This window comes from Apus apus, chromosome 4 (genome assembly GCF_020740795.1).
Source record: "Apus apus isolate bApuApu2 chromosome 4, bApuApu2.pri.cur, whole genome shotgun sequence".
In the NCBI taxonomy this organism is placed as follows: Eukaryota; Metazoa; Chordata; class Aves; order Apodiformes; family Apodidae; genus Apus; species Apus apus.
In genome coordinates this window covers 91,571,722-91,592,531 of record NC_067285.1, presented here as the reverse complement: position 1 = coordinate 91,592,531, position 20,810 = coordinate 91,571,722, and the positions used below count along the sequence as shown (strand labels likewise).

Below are 20,810 nucleotides of genomic sequence, written 5' to 3'. Positions count from 1 at the left end.
TGGCCTTGACTTTGTAATTTTTCTAGAAACATAATAAAATGTAAGCCAACTGACCTGGAGGAAATAGTTCTTTTGTTGAGCATTTAATTAGTTGATAACTAAGTGACCACTGCTGTATTCCTTTTACTTAGTTGAATGCAATTGAAACATCTTTAGAAACTGAAAATACAGAATTGATCCCAGAGATATGTGCTGAAATAAAATTGTTCACTCTAACTGATTAGGAAAATGGGAGAATGAAACACAAAAGCAGTACCATCTCTCACTTATTATTTTATCTTTAATTTTTCCTGTCTTCTAAAAATATACACTTACATTACTAACACAATATTTTTCTATTGCCTTTTTATTATTACTTTATTTAGCAAATTAAAATGTTAAAGAAGGGATTTGAATATGGCAACAATTAGTACATTGAGTAATTGGTTTGAAGTGCCCAAAACAGTCTTAACATTTTAAGAATCATGTTTTGCTACATAATCACATTACATGAGGCCACTGACAGCAAACATAATATCATGAAAAGGTTTCCAATTTTATGGTTGAAGGGTTAAAGCTATTTGAAAGAAATTAAACTAGAAAATGGAACAACTTGCTGGAATCAAGAACATTTCAAGCAGAGATGCAAAGAATATTAGATTCAGACTTGAAAAAAAAAGTTGGGAAATACCATGAAACTATACCATTGGAAGCAAAAAAAATTGTTACGAATTATCAGTTTTATTAGTTCTGATTTTATGCATCTCTTTGTACATAGCATTCTGTCATCTCTTTGGTTAACGCAAGCAGTGTCCTAAATATTTGTAAGTCACTTTTTGTTCTTAAAAAGGCTAAAGATTAATATTTGTCAGCCTCTTAAGCTGTAAGGTAGCAAGTACTCTAACTCTGATAAATAATGAAAAATATTATTAAGCAATTATGGAGTTACAAGATGGTTCAGCTTCCTTTTAGACAGAAATCCTTATTACTTAAGTATCTGCACTTTCTTTCTCTAAAGCATCTGCACTATCTTTATCTTCATCAGGTTTCCAATGACTGTATTTTCATGCTAACACACAATTTGTAGCTGCATTACAAATGCTTTTAGTACAAGAGGCTATGTAAATAATAAAACTTGGAAAAAAAGTGCTTTCATTTAAGTAAACCTATTCCAAGTTACTTGAGTGAAGAATATTTACCAAAAAAATTGTAGTACAGTAGGTTTAGTTTCAGGAGCCAGCAGGTTTTTTGGGGTACCAAAGCAATCTTAGATTGCATTTCTTTTTACCAGAGATGAATCTGCTTTGAGAGATTGAGACTCCATTCTGTAAGAACTTCTTTACAGGTTGGGGGGGTTAGAAACTGGAGACAACATTGGCTGAATCGTGTTGAAGTACTCATATATACACACATAGATAAATATTAAATTCTGCTTGTCTGTTGTGTACAAGCCTTAATTTTCCTGTATGCAACTACAACAATGTCCAATTTAGGACAGTAATAATTAATAGATTTTTTTTTCTTTAACTGTGCAATTTTATAGTATTGCATGCTGGCAATTAAAAGACAGCTTTTAGTTTACTGTTTTGTAATCACCAAGTGTCCCTGTGAAGTGATACACCTGGTAAGTGGTGCTTTGGGTCAAGAGAAGAAAGAATGGGATGTGCTGAAAATAAAGTATAAAAAGTTAGTTCCTCTGCTAATTTACATGAGAACATATTAATTTGCTTTTTTAAATAGAATGAGAATATCAGCCAATTAGAGAAATACTGCAAAAGTCAGGCTGAGTTTTCTGAAAATTTTCTAGGGAAGGTCTTTGAAATGGTGGTGGTGGTTGCGGCTTTTTTTGATTCTTTTTGTTGTTGGTTTTGTTTGTTTGTTGTTGTTTTAAAATTATGTTTTCTGTTGTAGTTTCTGTTGATTTCTCTGATAGATGTTCAGGTTTAGCAGCCTCTATCTCTTCTGGACCCATGGATGTCATACTTGCCACTTTGCAGCCCTAAGGCTGCCTTAAGCCAGGGATATGCACACTGTTTTATGCACAACTATTTTATAAAGCATCCCATTAGTACTCCTGATTACTAATTTCACAGCAATTTTATACTTGCTATTGGTTGGCTCTTAACATCTCAACAACAGTGTCTCATCCTGGATTGTGGACACACATTTCCGATATTCACAACGTGTGCGGATTTTGTGATGACAGTTCAGAGACATTTGCCTTTTTCTTATTGTTCTGGCAACTATCCAAGTCCCAGTGGGGCACTTCACTTGCTTTTTTCTGTTTCTCAGGCTTCGTGTTGCAGCTCAGAAAAATGCTAATTGTCTAGACTTCTAATAATTACAATTGAGACACTCAGCCTACTAATATATTTTTTCTGCATTCTGACCAACATGGAATGCAAAAGACTTTAAGAGTTTAAAGACCAGGGTCTTTCAACTTTGAAAAATTAGTAGTAGTCTTTATTTGATTTTATTTAAGCCATATTTAAAATTTTACACTTGTGAAATATGCTTGCATCCTTGATATTAAAATTTTTAGCAAAGGTTTCTATTAATTTATATACTGTGATCTGGGTCACTGTCAGAGTGAGGAATAGAACATATATTTAAATATTCAGCCTGTGCCTGAAGCAGCTTTTACAGAGCTCTAGATTAGATGGATTTGGGAGTTAAAAGTGTGATGTTAAACTGACTGACATACTCAGAGCCTGATTCCATTTCCTTGAACAAACTTGTAGGGGCACTGAAATCTTAGGAGATTTTGTTTTCTTCCTTTGGACCATTAAACTTAAATCATCCATTAAGAATTAATATCAGATAGCCTTCCTTTTTTTTTTTTTCCTTTTTTAATGGCTTGCTTAAAATGTACATGTTTTATTTATTACAAGTTTATCTTTACTGTAGTCTTTTTTAATACCTTTTTATGTATCTATTTTATATATGATTTTAAATTGGGTGGTAGAAGTCTTCAGATAAAATGTTATCTTGTACTTTTGCCTTTATTCTTCATGTGGTTTATAGCAATGCAGCCTGTTTAATTTTCTTTTTCACAGTTTCTGGCAGATATGGAAAATAATGCACTCTTCAGGGATGACATTGAATGTCAAAAACTCATTATGGAAGCAATGAAGTACCATCTGTTGCCAGAGAGGCGACCTATGTTGCAAAGTCCTCGCACCAAACCTAGAAAATCTACAGTGGGTGTATTGTTTGCTGTTGGAGGAATGGATGCAACAAAAGGTATTTGCTTGTATAATGATTAGTGGCTGAACTGTTTTGGTTCTTTTAAAAAGAATGTTTGATCGATGTTTGTACAACATGTTAATTCTAGAATTCAAATATTCTGCAGCACAGAACATGAAACGTCTTTAATGTACATGGTTTCTTAGGTTAAAAAGCCTATGAACCTTTGATAATGCTGTAAACATTCAGGAAGCTAGAGTTACGATTGATTTGAAGTTATCAAGAGACTATCTGTTTTCTGAGTAGTGAAATACTGAATTGAGTGAAAACTAATCTTTATTTACTTGAATGGGAAGTAATTTGGAAAAGGAAGAAATTACAGAAAGGACCTGCATATGCATTAAAAAGAAAAAAAAAGCTTTTTGACTGATAGGTGAACGGTTCAATCAGAGCTACTTGGACTTTCTTTTTTTTATAGACACTTCCATACTGTTTCATGGTGTTTAGCAGGAAGCTGGCAAGTAAGAAAAATTATGGCAGAGAGTATTTTCTTTCACTTGCCTGAAAGTTAGCACTTTTAGTACTTCATGTCACATAGCTTCAAACTTTTTTCTAATATTGCAAAACAGTAAATTTCAATATATACTTGCATTTCACATGGGTTGTTTTGTATTCCTAACATTTGTATTTCTAAAACTTGATTCTGCAAAGCAGGTAGAAACCATGCTTTTTGTCTTGAAAAGCACTGAGAAAATCCTCCTTCAAATGGTGCAGTTAATTACTGAGGAAGTAAAAAAAGAGTATTTGTATAAATAGGATTAAGAGCATGCTGCAGGATGTCATGCTGTCTTGTGTGATCAGCATATTGCCAAAATACAAACTATCCTCATAATTCAGATGTTTTTTCTTTTTTAACTTGCATATATTGTCATTCAGGAGCTACAAGTATTGAAAAGTATGAACTTCGTACCAACATGTGGACTCCTGTTGCAAACATGAATGGACGAAGATTACAGTTTGGAGTTGCAGTTTTAGATGATAAATTGTATGTTGTTGGTGGCAGAGATGGACTGAAAACACTGAATACTGTTGAGTGTTACAACCCTAGAACAAAAACCTGGAGTGTAATGCCACCTATGTCCACTCATCGTCATGGTCTTGGTATGTAGAGTTCTGTAAAGGCTGAATGCATAATTTTAAAAGGCTACCTGGTTTAGGATTGGTCAAAAACATTTGAAAATTAAGTTTAGGAGTGTGAAAACTTTGTTTTAATGCCAACTTCTTATTGAACGTTTTTTCTGCTTCAGATTATATCCAGCATTGGCTCCCAAGAGGAAATTTCTTTTTGCTTGTTTTCAAGTATTTTGTGGTGCACACTAGACTGTCACTAGGAAAATGTTTGGGTTTTTTTCCCCTTATCCAGAAATGATTGGTTTTCATACCTGTTTTTTTAGGAGTAGCTGTATTGGAAGGTCCCATGTATGCAGTAGGAGGACATGATGGCTGGAGCTACCTGAATACGGTAGAAAGATGGGATCCACAGGCTCGTCAGTGGAACTTTGTAGCTAGTATGTCAACTCCAAGGAGCACTGTTGGTGTAGCAATATTAAATGGAAAGTATGTGAAGGCAACTTCCGTTTTTTATCTAATTATTTTAAAGTAATTACAGGACCATCCTAAATGACTATTAATAATTTATCTTGATAGATACCTGTTGATAGCATTAAGAACCGAATTTCTTCATTCACAGAAAAGATTTTGTTTTGGGTCAAGCAAGCTTCCCCATAGCATCACAGTGCCCCTCAGTATCACTTAAGAGACATAATCTCTATGGGCCAATAAGTACTTACTACCTCCTTAATACAGGAAGGAACTAATGGTTGTTGCCTTTCACGGAGACTCCAGTGATTTCCTCTTACTGTGATAGTTTAAACGATCAGCTTCCAGAATTACTGTAAAGCCATGGAGGAGTACTCATATTGCATTAATTCAGAACAGTAAGCTCTGGCAAAATGAATCAAATCTGGAGTGGTATCTGAAATTTCTACAGCTGTTTTTCAGTGAAAATATGCCTAATTCCTAATACAAAGCATATTCAGACAACTAGGTCATTTTACATTGCAGTCACAGGAAATGGCTTGAAGTGGCCTCAAGGAGTTCCCTAATCCATTTTCCTAGCCCAAAGCTGAATCAATTCTATCTAAAACATTCGTAGCCAGACTGATCTTGTTCTTAACCTCCAGTGGTAAAGTTTCCATAACTTTCCTAAGCTGTCTGCTTAACTACTAATACATCTGTGAAGTTCTCCTTCTGTCAAGTCTTAAATACCTTTTGCTGGTTTATATTATTAATACTTGTACTATCACAAGTGAGGCAAATAAATGTTTTCTTTCCTATTTGCAACAGCCTTTTGCATTTAAAGACAGGTGTCCCCTCAGTATTCTGTAATCAGGACTGAATTACTTAAGTTCCTTCAGTCTTTATTTGTAAGCCATGATTCCTAGAATTTGAGTGATTTTAATTGCTTTGTTTTGAACTAAGTGTAATTTTTCTATAGCATCCCAAAATACAAGTGGTATTTGTGTCAATCTATTAAGAAAATAAAGATCAGCTAGAATCACAGAATTGTAGAATAATTTGGATTGGAAGAGACCTCTGGTGTAATCTGATCCAACACCAACTCGAAGCAGGGCCAACCTTAAAGTTGATCTGGTTTCAAAGTTAACTTTGAGGTAACTGTTATACTGAACCTTTTTCTTCTAATATCCAATTGAAATTTCTCATGTTTGAACTTGTCTCTTGCTCTTCTTCCTTTTCACTGCATATCTCTGAGAATGATACGTCTTCTCTATAACCTTCCATCAGGTGGTTGAAGACACAGTAAGATGCCTTCTAAGCTGGCTCAGGAATAGCGTGGCCAGCAGGAGTAGGGAAGTGATTGTCCCCCCATACTCAGCACTGGTGAGGCCACCTCAAGTACTGTGTTCATGTCTGGGCCCCTCACTATAAGAAGGACATTGAGGTGCTGGAGTGTGTCCAGAGGAGAGCAACCAAGCTGGTGAAGGGTCTAGAGAACAAGTCCTGTGAGGAGAGGCTGAGGGAGCAACCAGCAAGCAATGTGCCTTGGGCTGCCTTGGAACTGCAGTCTTGGATGCCTAGGTTAGGTCTGAGGTTTCCTATATGTTCAGCAGAGGGTCCCAGATGTGGTGAAAAGCACCAGAATTAGAGCCTTACATTTCTCTATTATTATGGAACATTCCCTAGACTCTTAATGTAGGCAGCAACACTAGATGCCTGTAGCTTTTTAGCTTAAATGTGCATGCAGTGTTTCAACTGAGGGAGCAGCAACTTTTGCATTTTCCAGTAATACCTATCTGTAACTTGATATATTTCAGCTGGTTTACTCAAAACCTTCATATAGAGAATGTAATAGAATTCCTCCATGTCCAGAAGGTGAAATCACTGCATAAGTGATCGAAACTCGGTCATGTTTTGTGGAAGGTAGGGTGGAGGCCTTAATTTAAATGATACCTTGCATAATGGGTTGATTTTTAGTCAAGAACTCTGTGGAACTGCAACAGGATTTTTCAATATCCTTCAGTAATTTCTGATCTTAAACAAGCTGGAAACTTCCATGGAAATGTTTGGGTTTTTTTAAGGAATATTAAAATTATTACTGAGAACTACTAGGTCAATCATATTTACAAGATGTTTGTATATAAGTTTGTTGGTCAGTATATTTAAAAAAACAAACAACAGCATTTCCCAAACTGAGAGAATCCTGAATAGTAACTTATAAATTGTTCACACTATCATCATACACAGTATCTACTATTTATTTTATTATTTAACCATACTCTAATGTGTTTTAGCCTATGAGGGGATTTCATTAATGATATTTCAGGGGATCTCTCAAACTGGGCTTTGCCTCTGATGCATTTCTTCCTTTTAGAATGGCTTGTGTTCCTACCTTCCCAAATAATAGTGCTGAGTTATTTCTGCTTCTAAACATTGATTGCTCATAAACTCTGCACATAAACTCTTTCTTAAGTTTGACAGTTTTATGAGTTTTAAAGATTAACCAGTGATGGAGTTCTCCTAAAACCAATATTTTCCTTCTAGCCTTTCTAAGAAGTTTAAGTCCTTTGTCAATACCAAATGCTAGAAACCTTTTTCTAAGGAATGAGCAAACTAGGCCACCTAGTGGATATGTGGGACTTAACGTAGCGCTGTGGTTCATAAACCAATGTCGAGAAGTAATTGAATGCCTAAAATGAGGCAAGGAAGAGTTTTTGCATACATAGGTCCACTACTGAATTTGTCCCTCTGACCATGCTAGAAATGGGCCTTTGTCTTTCAGGTCACATAAGTAATTTTGGAAACGCTAGCTATAAGCATATGTTAGAATATGAATGTTGTGCTATAGATACTGTTATTACGTGTTGACTATGACAATTGGAAAAGATTGGAGCAAAATCTTATTTGAGTGTTTGCAACAGAACATGCTATTGAAAGTCTCTTCCTAAACTTCCCCTTTTAACAAACTTGGAAGTCCTTCACACATCACTGGAAATTTCATCTTGTTCAGACAATTTTTATTTTTTTCTTGTAGGCTCTATGCAGTTGGTGGTCGAGATGGAAGTTCTTGTCTTAAGTCAGTAGAGTGCTTTGATCCTCATACAAACAAATGGACCCTCTGTGCTCAGATGTCAAAAAGAAGAGGTGGTGTAGGTGTAACCACCTGGAATGGTTTCTTATATGCAATAGGTGGTCATGATGCCCCAGCATCAAACTTAACATCCAGGCTGTCAGACTGCGTAGAAAGGTAATATCCTGATGGAGGCACATCCTGCTAGGAATTCTAATAGTGCTAGTTTGCAGAGTGATTTATGGGAAGAGCTGAAAGTAGAAACCAAATAAAATAGCCATGTTACTTTTAGCAAGAGCAAATTTATGTATAAAAACATACTGTGTAGTCATATATGATTCAAAATGTTGCCAAGACAAAACAAGTTCTTCCTAATCTAGAAAAATGTTTTTTTTTTTCCTAACAATCTCATTGAATGAATTATGATTGATTACTTAGAAAAACTTGGAATTTAATGCTTTTGAAAATGGAGTAGAACCTCTTTCACACGACAAGTATGTATCAGTTCATATTACAACTTTTAAAGAAGTTAACAATCATGGTTTGTGGATCCTTAACTATGCTGTTCATTCTTGTATCTGGGAAACTGGCATGCAATTCAGTCATTCCAAATTTGGCATCTTTACATAAAGTTGTCAATGAATGATTGCAATATAAATTGCAGAAGCACGTTATCCATAAAATAATTAAAAATCCCAGTAAATACTTCATAATGCACTGCATTAAGTCTTTGCTGGTATTTAGAGGATTGCTTAAATGAGCCTTAATTTTCTTTCCCCCTCCCCAAACTGTAAAATTTCTCTTCTTTCCTGTTACCTCCCAACATTTACAGTGATTCTTCATCACCCACCTTCTCCTTTTACTAAGTTTCTTTATGCTAGGAGATGTCATTTGCCCTCTACCAAAAAAAGCCAAAAAACAAACCACCAAAACAATCAAAAATATCCCACCACAAAACAGAGCTATAGTTTTCAAATTTTCAGTGCCCTAATAGACCCCAGAACTCATATGGAAGTTGCACTAAAAAGACCCCAGAAAGGTTTGCTGTTAGGAAACTACATCTTAGCAAATACCAAATTATTAGAGGACTACAGATAATTAGAAGCCCAAGCAAAAGCAATAGGCCCGTGTATTTTTCTGCATCAATATTCTCTGAAACAGTTACAGAACATATTACTTGAATAAATGGAAATAATTTTGTAATGCATTTTGTCCTTGCTCTTTAAGTGAGAGGAAGTTGAGGACCATCAACCTCATGGAGGTAGTTCCTTTAAAACTTACAAGTTTCATAAAACCACACTTAGCTTCTGACTGTGTGTTTGCCACTGCATTTTGCAACAACAGTCACTTTTCCCAGATAAATGCATTGGCTTATAAATTAATTATAAAATAACTTACACTGAAAAGTAAATTTTGTATGTAGCTCACTAATCACCCTCTTTCTCTACATTATACTTCTATTTGCAGCACATGCTTCAGGGAGTATTTTCATGTTATGATCATGTTGATATGCATTTCTATAGTACTTTGACTAGAGAACTGCAGGTAAAATTGCTAAGGCTCATTTTACCTATGCTTTTCAAGCAAATAAATTCAGACTAGTATCTTCCAAACTTGCTTTTATCAAGTGTGATCATAGGATGGTCTCTTAGCCAAATATATATTTTCTTTATGCATCTGTAATCTTAACATTGTCTCCTTCAGTCAGGTTAAAATATGTTCCTTGACATAAGAACAACATGAACTCTCCTATATAGGAGTTTGACTTGTAAAGAATATTGATATTATTACAGAATCACATTTGATGTTTTTCATTTAACTGTCTGTTTTTTACTCTGCTGATGCTTTTGGTGATATGGAGCTAGATTTAAGAAGTGCTATAAATTGTCTTAATGGTTTTGCATTTCCCAAAAAATTTTCTCAAACTGTTTTTTGGTGAGTTTTTTTTGTTTGTTTTTTAATGGTAATCTTCATGGCAAGTAACTCTCTTTAGTACCACACTCGACTTTAACAGCCTGTGCTTTGACATGTAGTAGTTAACACCAAGCGCTTGCCTCACTACAGTGTAGCAGCAGAACTGTTTCTTGAGTGGTATGTTTAGAGGTACAGTAAGAAAAGTAGTGATAGCAGCTGTATGTCAGTGTGTGTATTACTGTATGGAAAGCAGCACAAAGTAGACAGGTAGCTAGTAGTGACTGTGTTACCAGCTGACTAAAGAAATGTTTTTGAAGAGTGTTTGGAGGAAAGAGTCCTTTGCAATTAACACCCAAATCTGTGCTGTCCTAATAATACCTGTTTTCTACTATCTTGAAAGCATCATTTTCAGTACATTTTTTTCTGTTTGGCAACAGTTTTAGAGCATAACACAAATTCTCTTTTAGGTATGATCCAAAAACAGATGTGTGGACTGCTGTGGCCTCTATGAGCATTAGCAGAGATGCAGTGGGAGTTTGTCTTCTTGGTGACAAGCTGTATGCTGTTGGAGGATATGATGGTCAAACATACCTTAATACAGTGGAGTCTTATGATCCCCAGACAAATGAGTGGATGCAGGTATAGTTTCTGAACAGACCATGCACTACTGTTTATCTTGCTATTTCAAGTGTGCCTCTTTTTACAAGGAGAATTCTAATACTGCTTCTCTAAAAAGCACTTTCTTATTAGTCTGTTTTAAGTCACCCTTTTTCTTTGCCTGCCATCTTGAGATGATTTATCTTGAGCAGACAGTTGTTAATAAACTGTTATAATAAACTGTCCTTTCTTTAGCAAAAGTATAGCTATTTTCTTTAACAATTTAATAAAGGTATTGACATTTTCTCCAAACTGTCATAAAGGGTCCTGTTTCCATCACTTCCTATTCTGAAAATACATTATAAATGTATATTAGTTTTAGCTCTAATGTCTGTCTCAGCAAGTTTATCAGTTTCTTGAAGGTTCTGGTCATCTTTTCATAATTAACCCCTTGCTGATCTGAATGTGTGCAGCTCTAAGGAAGCCTTTTCCCATTTCTCTTCACCCAGTTAAAAAATAAATAAATCTTCAATTCATTATCAGAAACCATTACTGTCAATTCAAAGCTTGGTTAGTTTTACTTTTTTTATAGCTCCAGGAATGTGCCTCTCTGGGAAGAGCACACACAAGAACATCATGGGTGTGCTCTCCTTTGGTATCTGCTGCCATTTGAGATACCCTAAAGCATCTACATAAACAGAGGGCTGGCAGATACAGCACAGAATCTATGGGAGACCACAGCCCTTCTGGAGTCCAGTTGCAGGATAGGATGAATGTCCAAGGTTATCTAGGTTAGCATTAGACACCAGCATTTAGGCAGCTGAATTCTGACCTCCTGAATATGCTATCCCAGTAACAGTCCCAAATTGCCAATTCAAAAAGAGAACTGAACTGCTATCTATCAAAACCCGTATAACACAGAAAACTAAGCTGTCCATTTCCCCCCACTTCATACTGCTTCAAGATTTAAAATAGGAGTCATCCAGGAGGCTCCTCAGAGCTTGGGGCCTTCAGTGGCAGTACTGGTAATGATAACCCATGTTATTATTTGTGCCACTAAAGAAAGAAAAAAGTATAACGGAGGAGGGAAGCAGTGCTGGTCACCGTCACATCTAAATAAATCTCACATGATGTCTAGGTGGTGACCATCTGTCTGTACTTTTGTATCCTTAGCCATGACCCTTTATATCTCAATGAATCCCATGATCCCAGTAAATAGGGTAGTTTTGAGCCCTTCCTAGAGGGGGGGTTATGTCAGCAGTCTGCCACCACTTCATCCACACACAACTCAAAAGAGGGTAGTGGAATTTTCTCAGCTGAAGTTTGTCAGAGCCACAGACAGGTCAGGATAAGTCTATTGTTCCTGGAAAACAAAAATACAAGAAAACAAACCAAAAAATGGGGACTTGGCATAAACCCCCTTTTTTATCTTCAGGATGATCTCTGTAGCGTTTCATGTGCTATTCACACACACTCCAGTACTCTGAAGTTTAAAAGGGGAAGCCAAGATGAGTGTTAGAAACTACCTTCCTCTCTTTTCCAGTCCAGAATAGGATTTTGCCAGAAGTATCTTCCGTTTACAAAAAAAAAAAATTAGACACTGGGAAATTATTTACATTTCAAGAACTCTTAACAGGATTTTCAAGTAGAAAGGAGAGGTTGCCCCTGTCACATTTGACATTTTCTGTTTGTTTATAAAAATAGTAATATTTATAAAACCCCACCTTCTCTGTGAGTTTTTATCCAAGTTTTAGATCAATCTGCTATTTTAAAAAAATTATTTTAACACAGTGTGAGTGATAGCTGCCACTCGGCTGCAGTTGTTCCACTATTATTACAAGCATTACGTAAACACCCTCAGTATTAGGGGTAAAAAAAAATACTTCAAGTTGACTGCATTATCTCATGGATGTTTTGTTGTGTTTCTGTTTTTTGGGTTTTTTTGTGTTGTTTTTTTGTGCTTGTTTTTTTTGCTGAACAGGTTGCACCATTGTGCTTGGGAAGAGCTGGAGCCTGCGTTGTGACTGTAAAACTGTGAATTATTTTCTCTATGAAGGTGACATTCTCCTCTGTGGACTCGGATGATTTGTTTTTCCCTCAAGCAAACTACCAGTGCACCAATAAACACAAGGTGCAGGATATCTACGATGGCAAAGTGTTTGGTCTCAAGCTAACATGTATATGTTGTTCTTATGGACTGATATTAAGCACTTTTGTAAAAAATCATGTTTGTTACCCATATGTTACAAGAATTCTTTTTGTAAGAAAATCAGCTGCAACCAGCCAGTGGCCAGCAGAGGACTTCTGCTTAGGAAGTGCTAAGAAATTATTAAACTCATTAGTGATCTTACTATAATAATCAAATCTTATGGATCCAGGGCTTTGATCCCCCAAACATGCAGAAGGATGATGCTATAAATGGGATTTACTTCCACTGATATAATTGAGTCCATCTCTGGGTGAATCAAGTTATAGGATTGGACCCATATATTTAATTTGCCTGTAATGAACACGTTTGCTATAGGTAGCTGAGTTATGACAATGCAGGCTGACAAACCAATGCAAACCATCGTAAACGGCAGGTGTAATCCCTGCCTTGGAAATGAAGTTGTGTATTTGGTGAATCTTTTGCACTTTTATCATCATTCCTAGTTTAGCAAACTTTTTATTTAACCAAAGCCTTACTTTAAATATTGTCTTATTATGCTAACAGAAATCTGCTATTTAATAATTTCTGCTGGAGATTTTTGACATCCAGTGTACTTTTTGAATTTTCAAAGTTTATATGTGAGATGCAGAACATTATATATAGCTTTATCTGTACTTTGGTTCTTATATTTACTTTTGCTATTTTTAAGGGAAAATCTATAAGCATGAGTTACTGGAAGAATTCTGAAGTGTGATTAAAAGTGAACCAATTTAAGATTAATATTTGCACTTGGGAATTTTTGAAGCATTCCATTACATCTAGACTAATTACATTTTTACATGAGGCTTTGCACTAATTTGAAAGGTATAATTTTCTAAAATGAAATGAAACAGTTGTCTGTCTTTCCAGGAAGGTTACTTCAAAATGTAAAGGGCCCAATCCTGCAAGGTGCTTAACTGGCACTATTTAAGCATGTTCAGCATCTTGCAGGGCAGTTACGTTGTACCTTGCAGGATTACGTAGAATTCGTTTCCTTATTTAACAGTTATCTAGTTTTTTCAGAAACGTTATAATTTGCCTTTCTTGAGCCCTGTGCTGTTACACAGAATTGCTTTGAACGGTCTGAATGTGCTCTTTTTGTATTTGCTTTTCTGTGCCTTGTTCCTTACGTTTTCAGAACAGTAGCCAACGTGTCTGTCTGTGAAGGAGAAGATGTGAGCTCATTGAATGTGATTCTTAAGTTTGAAGCACCCGATACCCAAAGTCTTTGTACATTTGTAATTTTAAATGTGTTAATGCTCTCAGTGAACTATTTATTGTTTTAAAAGGAATTACAGAGCAGTGAACCTTGGTGATGAACCCTGCACTGTTTGCAGTTGAATACAGCCAAACTTGAATGCAGCGTTGTCTCCTCTCCGCTTTGTGCGCCCCTCTCCGCGACTTGGCAGCTCTCGGGAGGGGCGGGGCCTGCCGGGGCCTGCCGGGGCCTGCCGGGGCCTGCCGGGGCCTGCCGGGGCCTGCCGGGGCGGCGCGGGGGGGCGGCCGGGCGCGTCTCCGGGGTGACGGCGACGCCGGGGCGGGCGGGCTCGGGCGCCGGGCCCAGGCCGCGGGGGCGCATGCGCGGGGCGCTGCGCGAGGCGCGATGAAGGTGAGGCGGCAGCGGCGCGCGCGGGGGCGCCGGGGAGCCCGGGGGTCTCGGTCCCCGCTCCGCCGGGACGGGGGCGGGGGGAGCCCGAGGCTGCGGGACGGGCTTCCTCGGGGCGGCCGAGGCCGCTCCTGCCGCCTGCCCTGCTCCTGGCGCTCGGAAACGGGCCGCGGGGCGTCCGGCCCCGCCAGGCCGGCTCCTCCCGCGGCGGCTGCCGGAGGCGGCGCCCGCGGCCGTTACCGCAGGGGCCGTTACGGCAGGGGCCGTTACCGGCGCCTCCGCCCGCTCCCGCCGCCGGGGCGCCGTGCCCTACTGCCGGCCCCGGGAGCCCGGGGGGGGCGCCGGGAGCCCGGGGGCAGCGGTGAATGGTTGGGCCCGAAGGAAAGTTTCCTGCTCAGAGCCCTTTTCGGTGGCGCGTACGGTGAGAGCACGGCGAGCTGGAGCTCAGCTGCACTCCCGTAATCGTTTTCTTTATCGGTGATTTATTACAGACTTACATTTTTATAGCTGCTTATATTTTTACACTTTTGTGGGTAAAATGCGAATTCGGTGTGAAGAATGCTTCGTCTTACTTTCACCCAAAAGAAGGGATGGGGGATCTTTGGCCGAGACTGGAGTCATCCTGCCAGGCATTTGGTGAACACCAGATGTTGGTGTTTATCTGGTGATGTGGGAGGGGAAAAGCCATGACGGCAAACTGTGAAACCAACTCCTGGCGTTTATCTTACATGCCAGTTATAAAAAAATCTATGCAGTTGGGAGTGAAAGGAAAAAGAAGCCAAGAAAGTTTTGTGGTCAGAATCTCGTTGTAATTCAGTAGCTTTGTGATCGTAGCTTTTAATAGCCAACATTTCAGAGGACCAACTAGTTACGTAACTTGAAAAGCAGAGGGGTTGAGCGTTCTGTGTTGAACACACGAAGGATGCTTTCTGGTCCCAGACTTTTCCATGACATTAAGAGAACTAAACATCCTGGCCTTTGGACAGGAAGGGGAGATTTACTCCAATAACTTTGTAAGAGAAAAAATAATAGTTGTGGTAGAGTTTTAGTAGTTCTCAATGTGGATTCCCAGCACCAGAAACTTCAGTTTTTCCAGCACAAACCAAAAGATTTTTCTGTGGAGTTCTGGTACCTTGGTGCACCCAGAAGCTGTGTTTGAGGTTTGTGTTTTTTCCCTTCACAGTACTCACAGTTAGGAAGTTTTTTATTGTTATATGCTCATGATTTAAAGATGTAAAACATCCCACTTTTTTTTTCCTCTTTCAGCAAGTATTCAGTATATTAGAAAAAGCTTGGTCTGGTTCTCCTGTGCAGTTTGCTTGGCAGAAAACTTTGGGAAATTTCCTGGCTGTAACAGGGTAAGATTATAAATATTTATTGTATTTGTCCATAGAAAACACTGATGAAGAAAGGGAATTATTCTATATGCTATTTTTTTTTTAGAGATGATCGTACTGTGAAAATTTTTGATCGTCATGGTCAGAAGAGAAATGAAATCAGCTTACCGGGGTAGGTGCTGAGATGGTTTTAAAGTATTTTCTTTGTTGTTTTCTTTAAAAGTGCTTCTCTTCTGGTGAGGTGCTTTTACAGTGTGAGAACTTTGTCCGAATAGATACTATCTCTGGTGGACATACCCAGAAAAGAAGACAAACAGATGGGCATGCATGAAATCTGAGGCAGTAAAAGCTGAACTCTTAGTAAGCTGTCAAGCATAATAGGAAAAATATATTCTTCTACCTGGATAACTCCTTATTGGTGACAAACTCCATCTACTTCATCCAAATGATAGAAGAAGATCTATCATCTTAAGAAAGGACATAATGAGCTTGTATATCTGTGTTGTGCTGATTGTGACTACGTGATTGCTACTGTCAGTTTTGTAGTAATTTTTCATAGCCTTCCTGAGGGTAAGGTATCTTTTTGGCTTAGTACTTCTTCTCTTGTCACTGGCATAATGTATACATTGGCATTTTTAGTTTAGGTTATGAGTGTGCTTCTGAAGTAAATCTCACTCTGCTTATCACACTTTGATTCACATCAGACAGTGGTGTTGGAGCATATGAACTGAATTCCTTTCAGATGAATTTTAAAATGTGTTATACTTTGGAAGATGCCGTGTCACTACTAAAAGGCAATCAGTCCATAGGAATGGGCTAGATATGGCCCAGAGGAAACCTCCCTAGGTGTAAACAGTGTGACATCAGGTCATTGTACCATTTTGCTCTATAAATCGACTTTAATCAGGCACCATTTGTACCTGATGTAGCATTAGTTTCATTTGCATACTCCTCACTTTTTAGTATTTTACCTGCTCTTAGCTTAGATATTTTTGCAAATACCTGAGTTTTAAATTTTATTTCTAACAATCTGATTCATTTTGATTAAGGTGGAGCTCTTAGTTAATCCAAAACCCCCACTAAGGCTTTAAATCTGAAGCCTCTAATCTAGAAGTCTGACTTTCATTTCCAGAAAGTTCCTTACCTATCCCTGTGTCATTGGTAGATACAAGCCAAAATCACTTTGCTCCCCAAGAACTCTCCAGAAGTCCAGTTTTTGCAGTTCATGGTAGTGACCACCTTGTACCACACCAAGAGATGTAATTCTCATTGGCTTTACCAGACTCACTTGTATCTTATTGACCATCACATATTGCTGTCTTGTTTCAAAATCCTGTTCTGGTCAGGTGCTATTCATAATGTAGGCTGGCTATGTCAGTGTCTTTTGCTTGGTAATATCTATGGGCCAGCTCATTCTGTACTGGATTTTGCACAGTGTATGATAAATGCTCATTCTCTCCAGCAAACTGCCAAAAGTGAGGAAAGCTGTGGAATCAGTGCTGAGCTCTGAGAAGAGCTTGTGTTGGACTGGGAATCCTCTTCTGTCATGTGGGTTGGTTAGCGTGGTGTGAAGGGGGGTGTTCCTTACTTATGGACAGTGGTAGTGCTGCCTTGAGGGACAAGTGTGACCCTTTTCCTTAGGGAAACATGTACCACTGAAACCAGTTTTAAAATGTTGTGTACTCATGGCAAGGCAAAGAGGAGAAATAATGACCACATACTGTAAAGGCTTGCCAAAATAGTGAATGTCTGTTTATGGTAGTTTGAGTAGTACTGACTTTTTGAGGCCCACCAGCAACTCTTCTGTCTAGGTTAAGTAGTTCTTTTGAATTCTTATGTCCAACCTTTTGCTGTTATAGAAGAATAAATTCTCTCTAATTATTATTATTACAATAAATTTCAAATATTGTGATATAGGGTTTAAACAGAAACAAGTGTGCTTATGTGGAGATTCCCCTCAGGCCAAGCTTTGCTTCGTTCATTGTTGGTTAATGCTTAACCAATTGCAGTTGTTAACTGCTAGACCTTTCCTTGCATAGGAGTCAAATTAAGCATTTTCTTACTATTATGTTGATAGAATTTGGATATTTAACTACGTTTTTCCCTTTTTTTTCATTTCTTTTTGTTCTTACTATTCCTGCTTTTGATGTTCACATTGGCTGTTAAGTATTCATGCGTTTGTTTTGGGAATAGACCATACTTACTCTCTAGAATAACCTGCTGAGGTTTTAGACAGAAAGATAGGAGGAACTTGAACTGAAAGCTTATGGAATTAGATTACAGCAATTCTGTTTCAGGAGGACACTTTTGAAATTGCTTGAATTAGGACTTTTGAATAGTAGTGAGTGAAATTTTTTTGTAAAGATACCTTTTAAATCTGAAGCTATCTATTTGTTTATCTAGAAAGAGTGGTGTCAGGTGACAGTTCTTAGTCTAGGGTATATGGCGCTTTAAATATGTGTTGTAAACAACACTTTCCAATTCACTAGAGACTAAGTGTGCGTCCTCATCGTTCCAGCATCTGTTTGCAAGTAGAGGTTTTACTTGCTTCTGCAAAGGTTTTTTGTCCAAATTGGTTATGCTTTTTGAATTGTGAGAAAAAATAATCCCAACGCTGATAACAAAATACAACCTTACAGAGGATTTTCACTGTCTCTTGAAAATCAAAGGGGCAGTATTTCAAGTACTAAAAGGTAGGTAGCAAGTGTGGGGGTTTTTTTATGATCTTCCCTTCAGCCTCTCATTTAATTGAGATTAGAGTATGGGTGTAGTTGCTGTAAAAGTGTGCTGCAACTGAATCTGCCATCTGCAATGGGTTTGCCTGGGAGAGAAGAGGAAGGACAGGGACTTCAACTGAATAATTCTGGCTGTTCCTGTACACTTATGAACATATTTTAACATTATTAGTGAAAGCTGCCTTTTTTGTTTCTTCAGTAACTGTGTTGCTATGGACTGGGATAAGGATGGAGATACTTTAGCAATGATCACAGACAAATCTAGTGCCATATTTCTGTGGGATGCGAACACAAGCAAAACAAGCCAACTAGACAGTGGCATGAGGTAAGAATGCTGCTTTTTTTTTTTTTTTTTTTTTTTTTTTTCCAAGTGTGTATTTGAAGACTTGGACCACTGTGGTTTCTTGTTGTGGAGGTTGCAAAGATCATCTTTTTATTGGAGTCCTCATAGTACATATTCTGTTAAACTGATATGCTACATTTTGTTGCTAAATTCTTTCTGGTATGATTTGGTGGTTTTGAAGTGTTTGTTGTGGGTGGAGCTGTCAGGGTTGGTAGGAGTTTTGTTTCTTTTTTTTATTGTCAGTAGTGCCAAAGTCCCTAGAGAGATTCTCTTCAGTGTTTCCACTTTGTGATAGCAACAAGGATGGATGAATTTTTTGTATATCTGCACCAGCTACACACAACTAAACTGAGATTAAAAGTAACAAAAGTGACTTTAGTGGTGTTAGAATATTTTCCCCTTAGATTTATAAGGGACTAAAATGCTGTTCACAAAGCAGACTGGTTTAGGATGAGAGGAGATACCTAAGGTGATCCTACCCTAAGGTTCAAATCCCTACCTTCCCAAATTTGGCTACAGACTTAAAACTCTCCTGAGGCCTACATAATAATCAAGTTAACAAATAAGCTTGGTTTAACAATTAAACTTTTAACTTCTTTGAAGCTATTCCACTAAACTATTGCAGTCTACATAAATATTCTGTCTGTAGGAAAGAGGGTGGAAACTAATCTGTCCCGTGTTTGTTAGGGCACCCACCTGAGCAGTGAAACAGCTAATTTTGGATGCTACAGCTATTTTATTTGCTTGAGTTTAGACAAACACTCCTCCAGATGTAATCCTTAATTTCTAAATTACCTTGTGTGTGTTTTGTTTTGGGGTTTTTTGTGTTGGTTTTTGGGGGGTTTTTTAGTAGTCAAAGGTACCAAAATTGAAGTGTTTTATCCATTAAGTAAAAAAAATTCAGAGGGTGGCATTGATGGAGACAACCGCACTAATTAGAAAACCAATTAAAATTGTTTTACTTAAGAGGCTTTTTTTTTTTTTATGTTATGTATAGTATTTATCTGTGTATCCTTAAATATATACCAAAATAGGCCTTGCTGTATCTGAAACTTCAAGTTAAAATGGCTCTTTCTAACTTTCTTACTACTGCTAGAACTAGACCTATTCACTTCAAGTTGGTTGAACTCAGGAATATTGAAGTACAAAAAAACAATGCAGAAAATTACTGGAAAATTTCACATGCCTTCATGGTATCTTTGATTTTTAAAGCTGTGTGAGCGACACTGTGTATTTGGCCAAGTTACCCATGATTCCGTCATAGACTGTTGCTTGCAGATGCATTTCCCTTTGTGCAAGTCTTACTACATTACATGACACAACTTTTTATTACCTTCACTATTTCATGCTACTTAAATAATCCTTAAATAATGATACATGTTGTAGAGAACATTTGCTTAATTTAAAATTTTACCTGGCCTGTGTGATTTCATAGAATTTCAAAATAAATATGCAAAATGTTTTTATATGTAAGCACATGAAAGGAATTTCTACTAATTGTTTGAGCAACCTGGTCTAGTGGAAAGTGTCCCTGCTCATGGCAGAGGGTTTGGAGCTAGATGACCATTAAGATCCTTTCCAACCCAAACCATTCTGTGATTCCATACAAAGTAATTTTTTTCTTTATTTTAGGGATGCACTGTCTTTCTTATTGTGGTCTCGAGTTGGAACTTTACTTGCTGTTGGAACAACAAAGGGAAACTTACTTATATATAACCGCCAGACTTCTCGCAAGATTCCTGTTCTTGGTATGCATTGGTTTGAAACTAAGTTTGCACCTGTGGAAGAGGTATTCTGCTAGTATGGATTCCTTTTCAGTTCTCTATATGAGCATGCAAGTAAAAACTGTGCTCACACTCTACTTGAACCTTCTGTTTTACTGGATTTACCAGAGGTTTTATAGTATAGTAAGTTAAAATATATATACACATACCTGATACTGCCTTATGGAAAACTTGTGTTATCTTTTTTGCAAAGGAGGTGTGTGTTTTTTCTTGTTGTTAAGCTACTTTATTCTTACCTGCTTAGAGCACCTCTGGACAAAAAGGTTAAGAATATAGCACACTCCCCAGAAATTTGGTGCAAAGAAATGGAAGAATGGGGGATGTGCAAGTTCCTATAAGGTCAAAAAAGAGCCATGTGGGAGAAGAAGGTGAAAAAAAATAAACCACTCTTGAATTAGTAATTGCTCTGATAAGTTGTTTCAGATTCTGACAATCTGTGTTTGAGTGGCCAAATAGAGCATATTTCCATCCCAGATAATTTTTTTTTTTCTTT

At 37.6% G+C, this 20,810-nt stretch overlaps 2 protein-coding genes across 19 annotated transcripts in view; both read left to right on the top strand.

Annotated features, from left to right (window-relative positions):
• The window catches only part of KLHL5 (kelch like family member 5), a 57,891-nt gene extending 44,017 nt beyond the window's left edge, over positions 1-13,874 (top strand). For all 12 annotated transcript variants that reach the window (XM_051618130.1, XM_051618132.1, XM_051618127.1 and 9 more), the window contains 6 exons: positions 3,036-3,222; positions 4,102-4,326; positions 4,620-4,782; positions 7,778-7,990; positions 10,195-10,366; positions 12,306-13,874. In XM_051618130.1, the coding sequence (XP_051474090.1) occupies positions 3,036-3,222; positions 4,102-4,326; positions 4,620-4,782; positions 7,778-7,990; positions 10,195-10,366; positions 12,306-12,362 (1,017 nt within the window). In that variant the 3' untranslated portion in view covers positions 12,363-13,874. The remainder of the gene's footprint in view (positions 1-3,035; positions 3,223-4,101; positions 4,327-4,619; positions 4,783-7,777; positions 7,991-10,194; positions 10,367-12,305) is intronic.
• Positions 13,875-14,086: 212 nt separating this feature from the next.
• WDR19 (WD repeat domain 19) overlaps positions 14,087-20,810 on the top strand; it is a 43,314-nt gene continuing 36,590 nt past the window's right edge. For 2 of the 7 annotated variants that reach the window (XM_051616642.1, XM_051616643.1), the window contains exons 1-5: positions 14,780-15,278; positions 15,385-15,476; positions 15,562-15,627; positions 18,390-18,515; positions 20,166-20,281. In XM_051616642.1, coding sequence (XP_051472602.1) covers positions 15,177-15,278; positions 15,385-15,476; positions 15,562-15,627; positions 18,390-18,515; positions 20,166-20,281 — 502 coding nt within the window. In that variant the 5' untranslated portion in view covers positions 14,780-15,176. Of the gene's footprint in view, positions 14,122-14,779; positions 15,279-15,384; positions 15,477-15,561; positions 15,628-18,389; positions 18,516-20,165; positions 20,282-20,810 lie in introns of those variants that run through there. The other 5 variants (XM_051616638.1, XM_051616637.1, XM_051616639.1 and 2 more) reach the window with 4 other exon arrangements.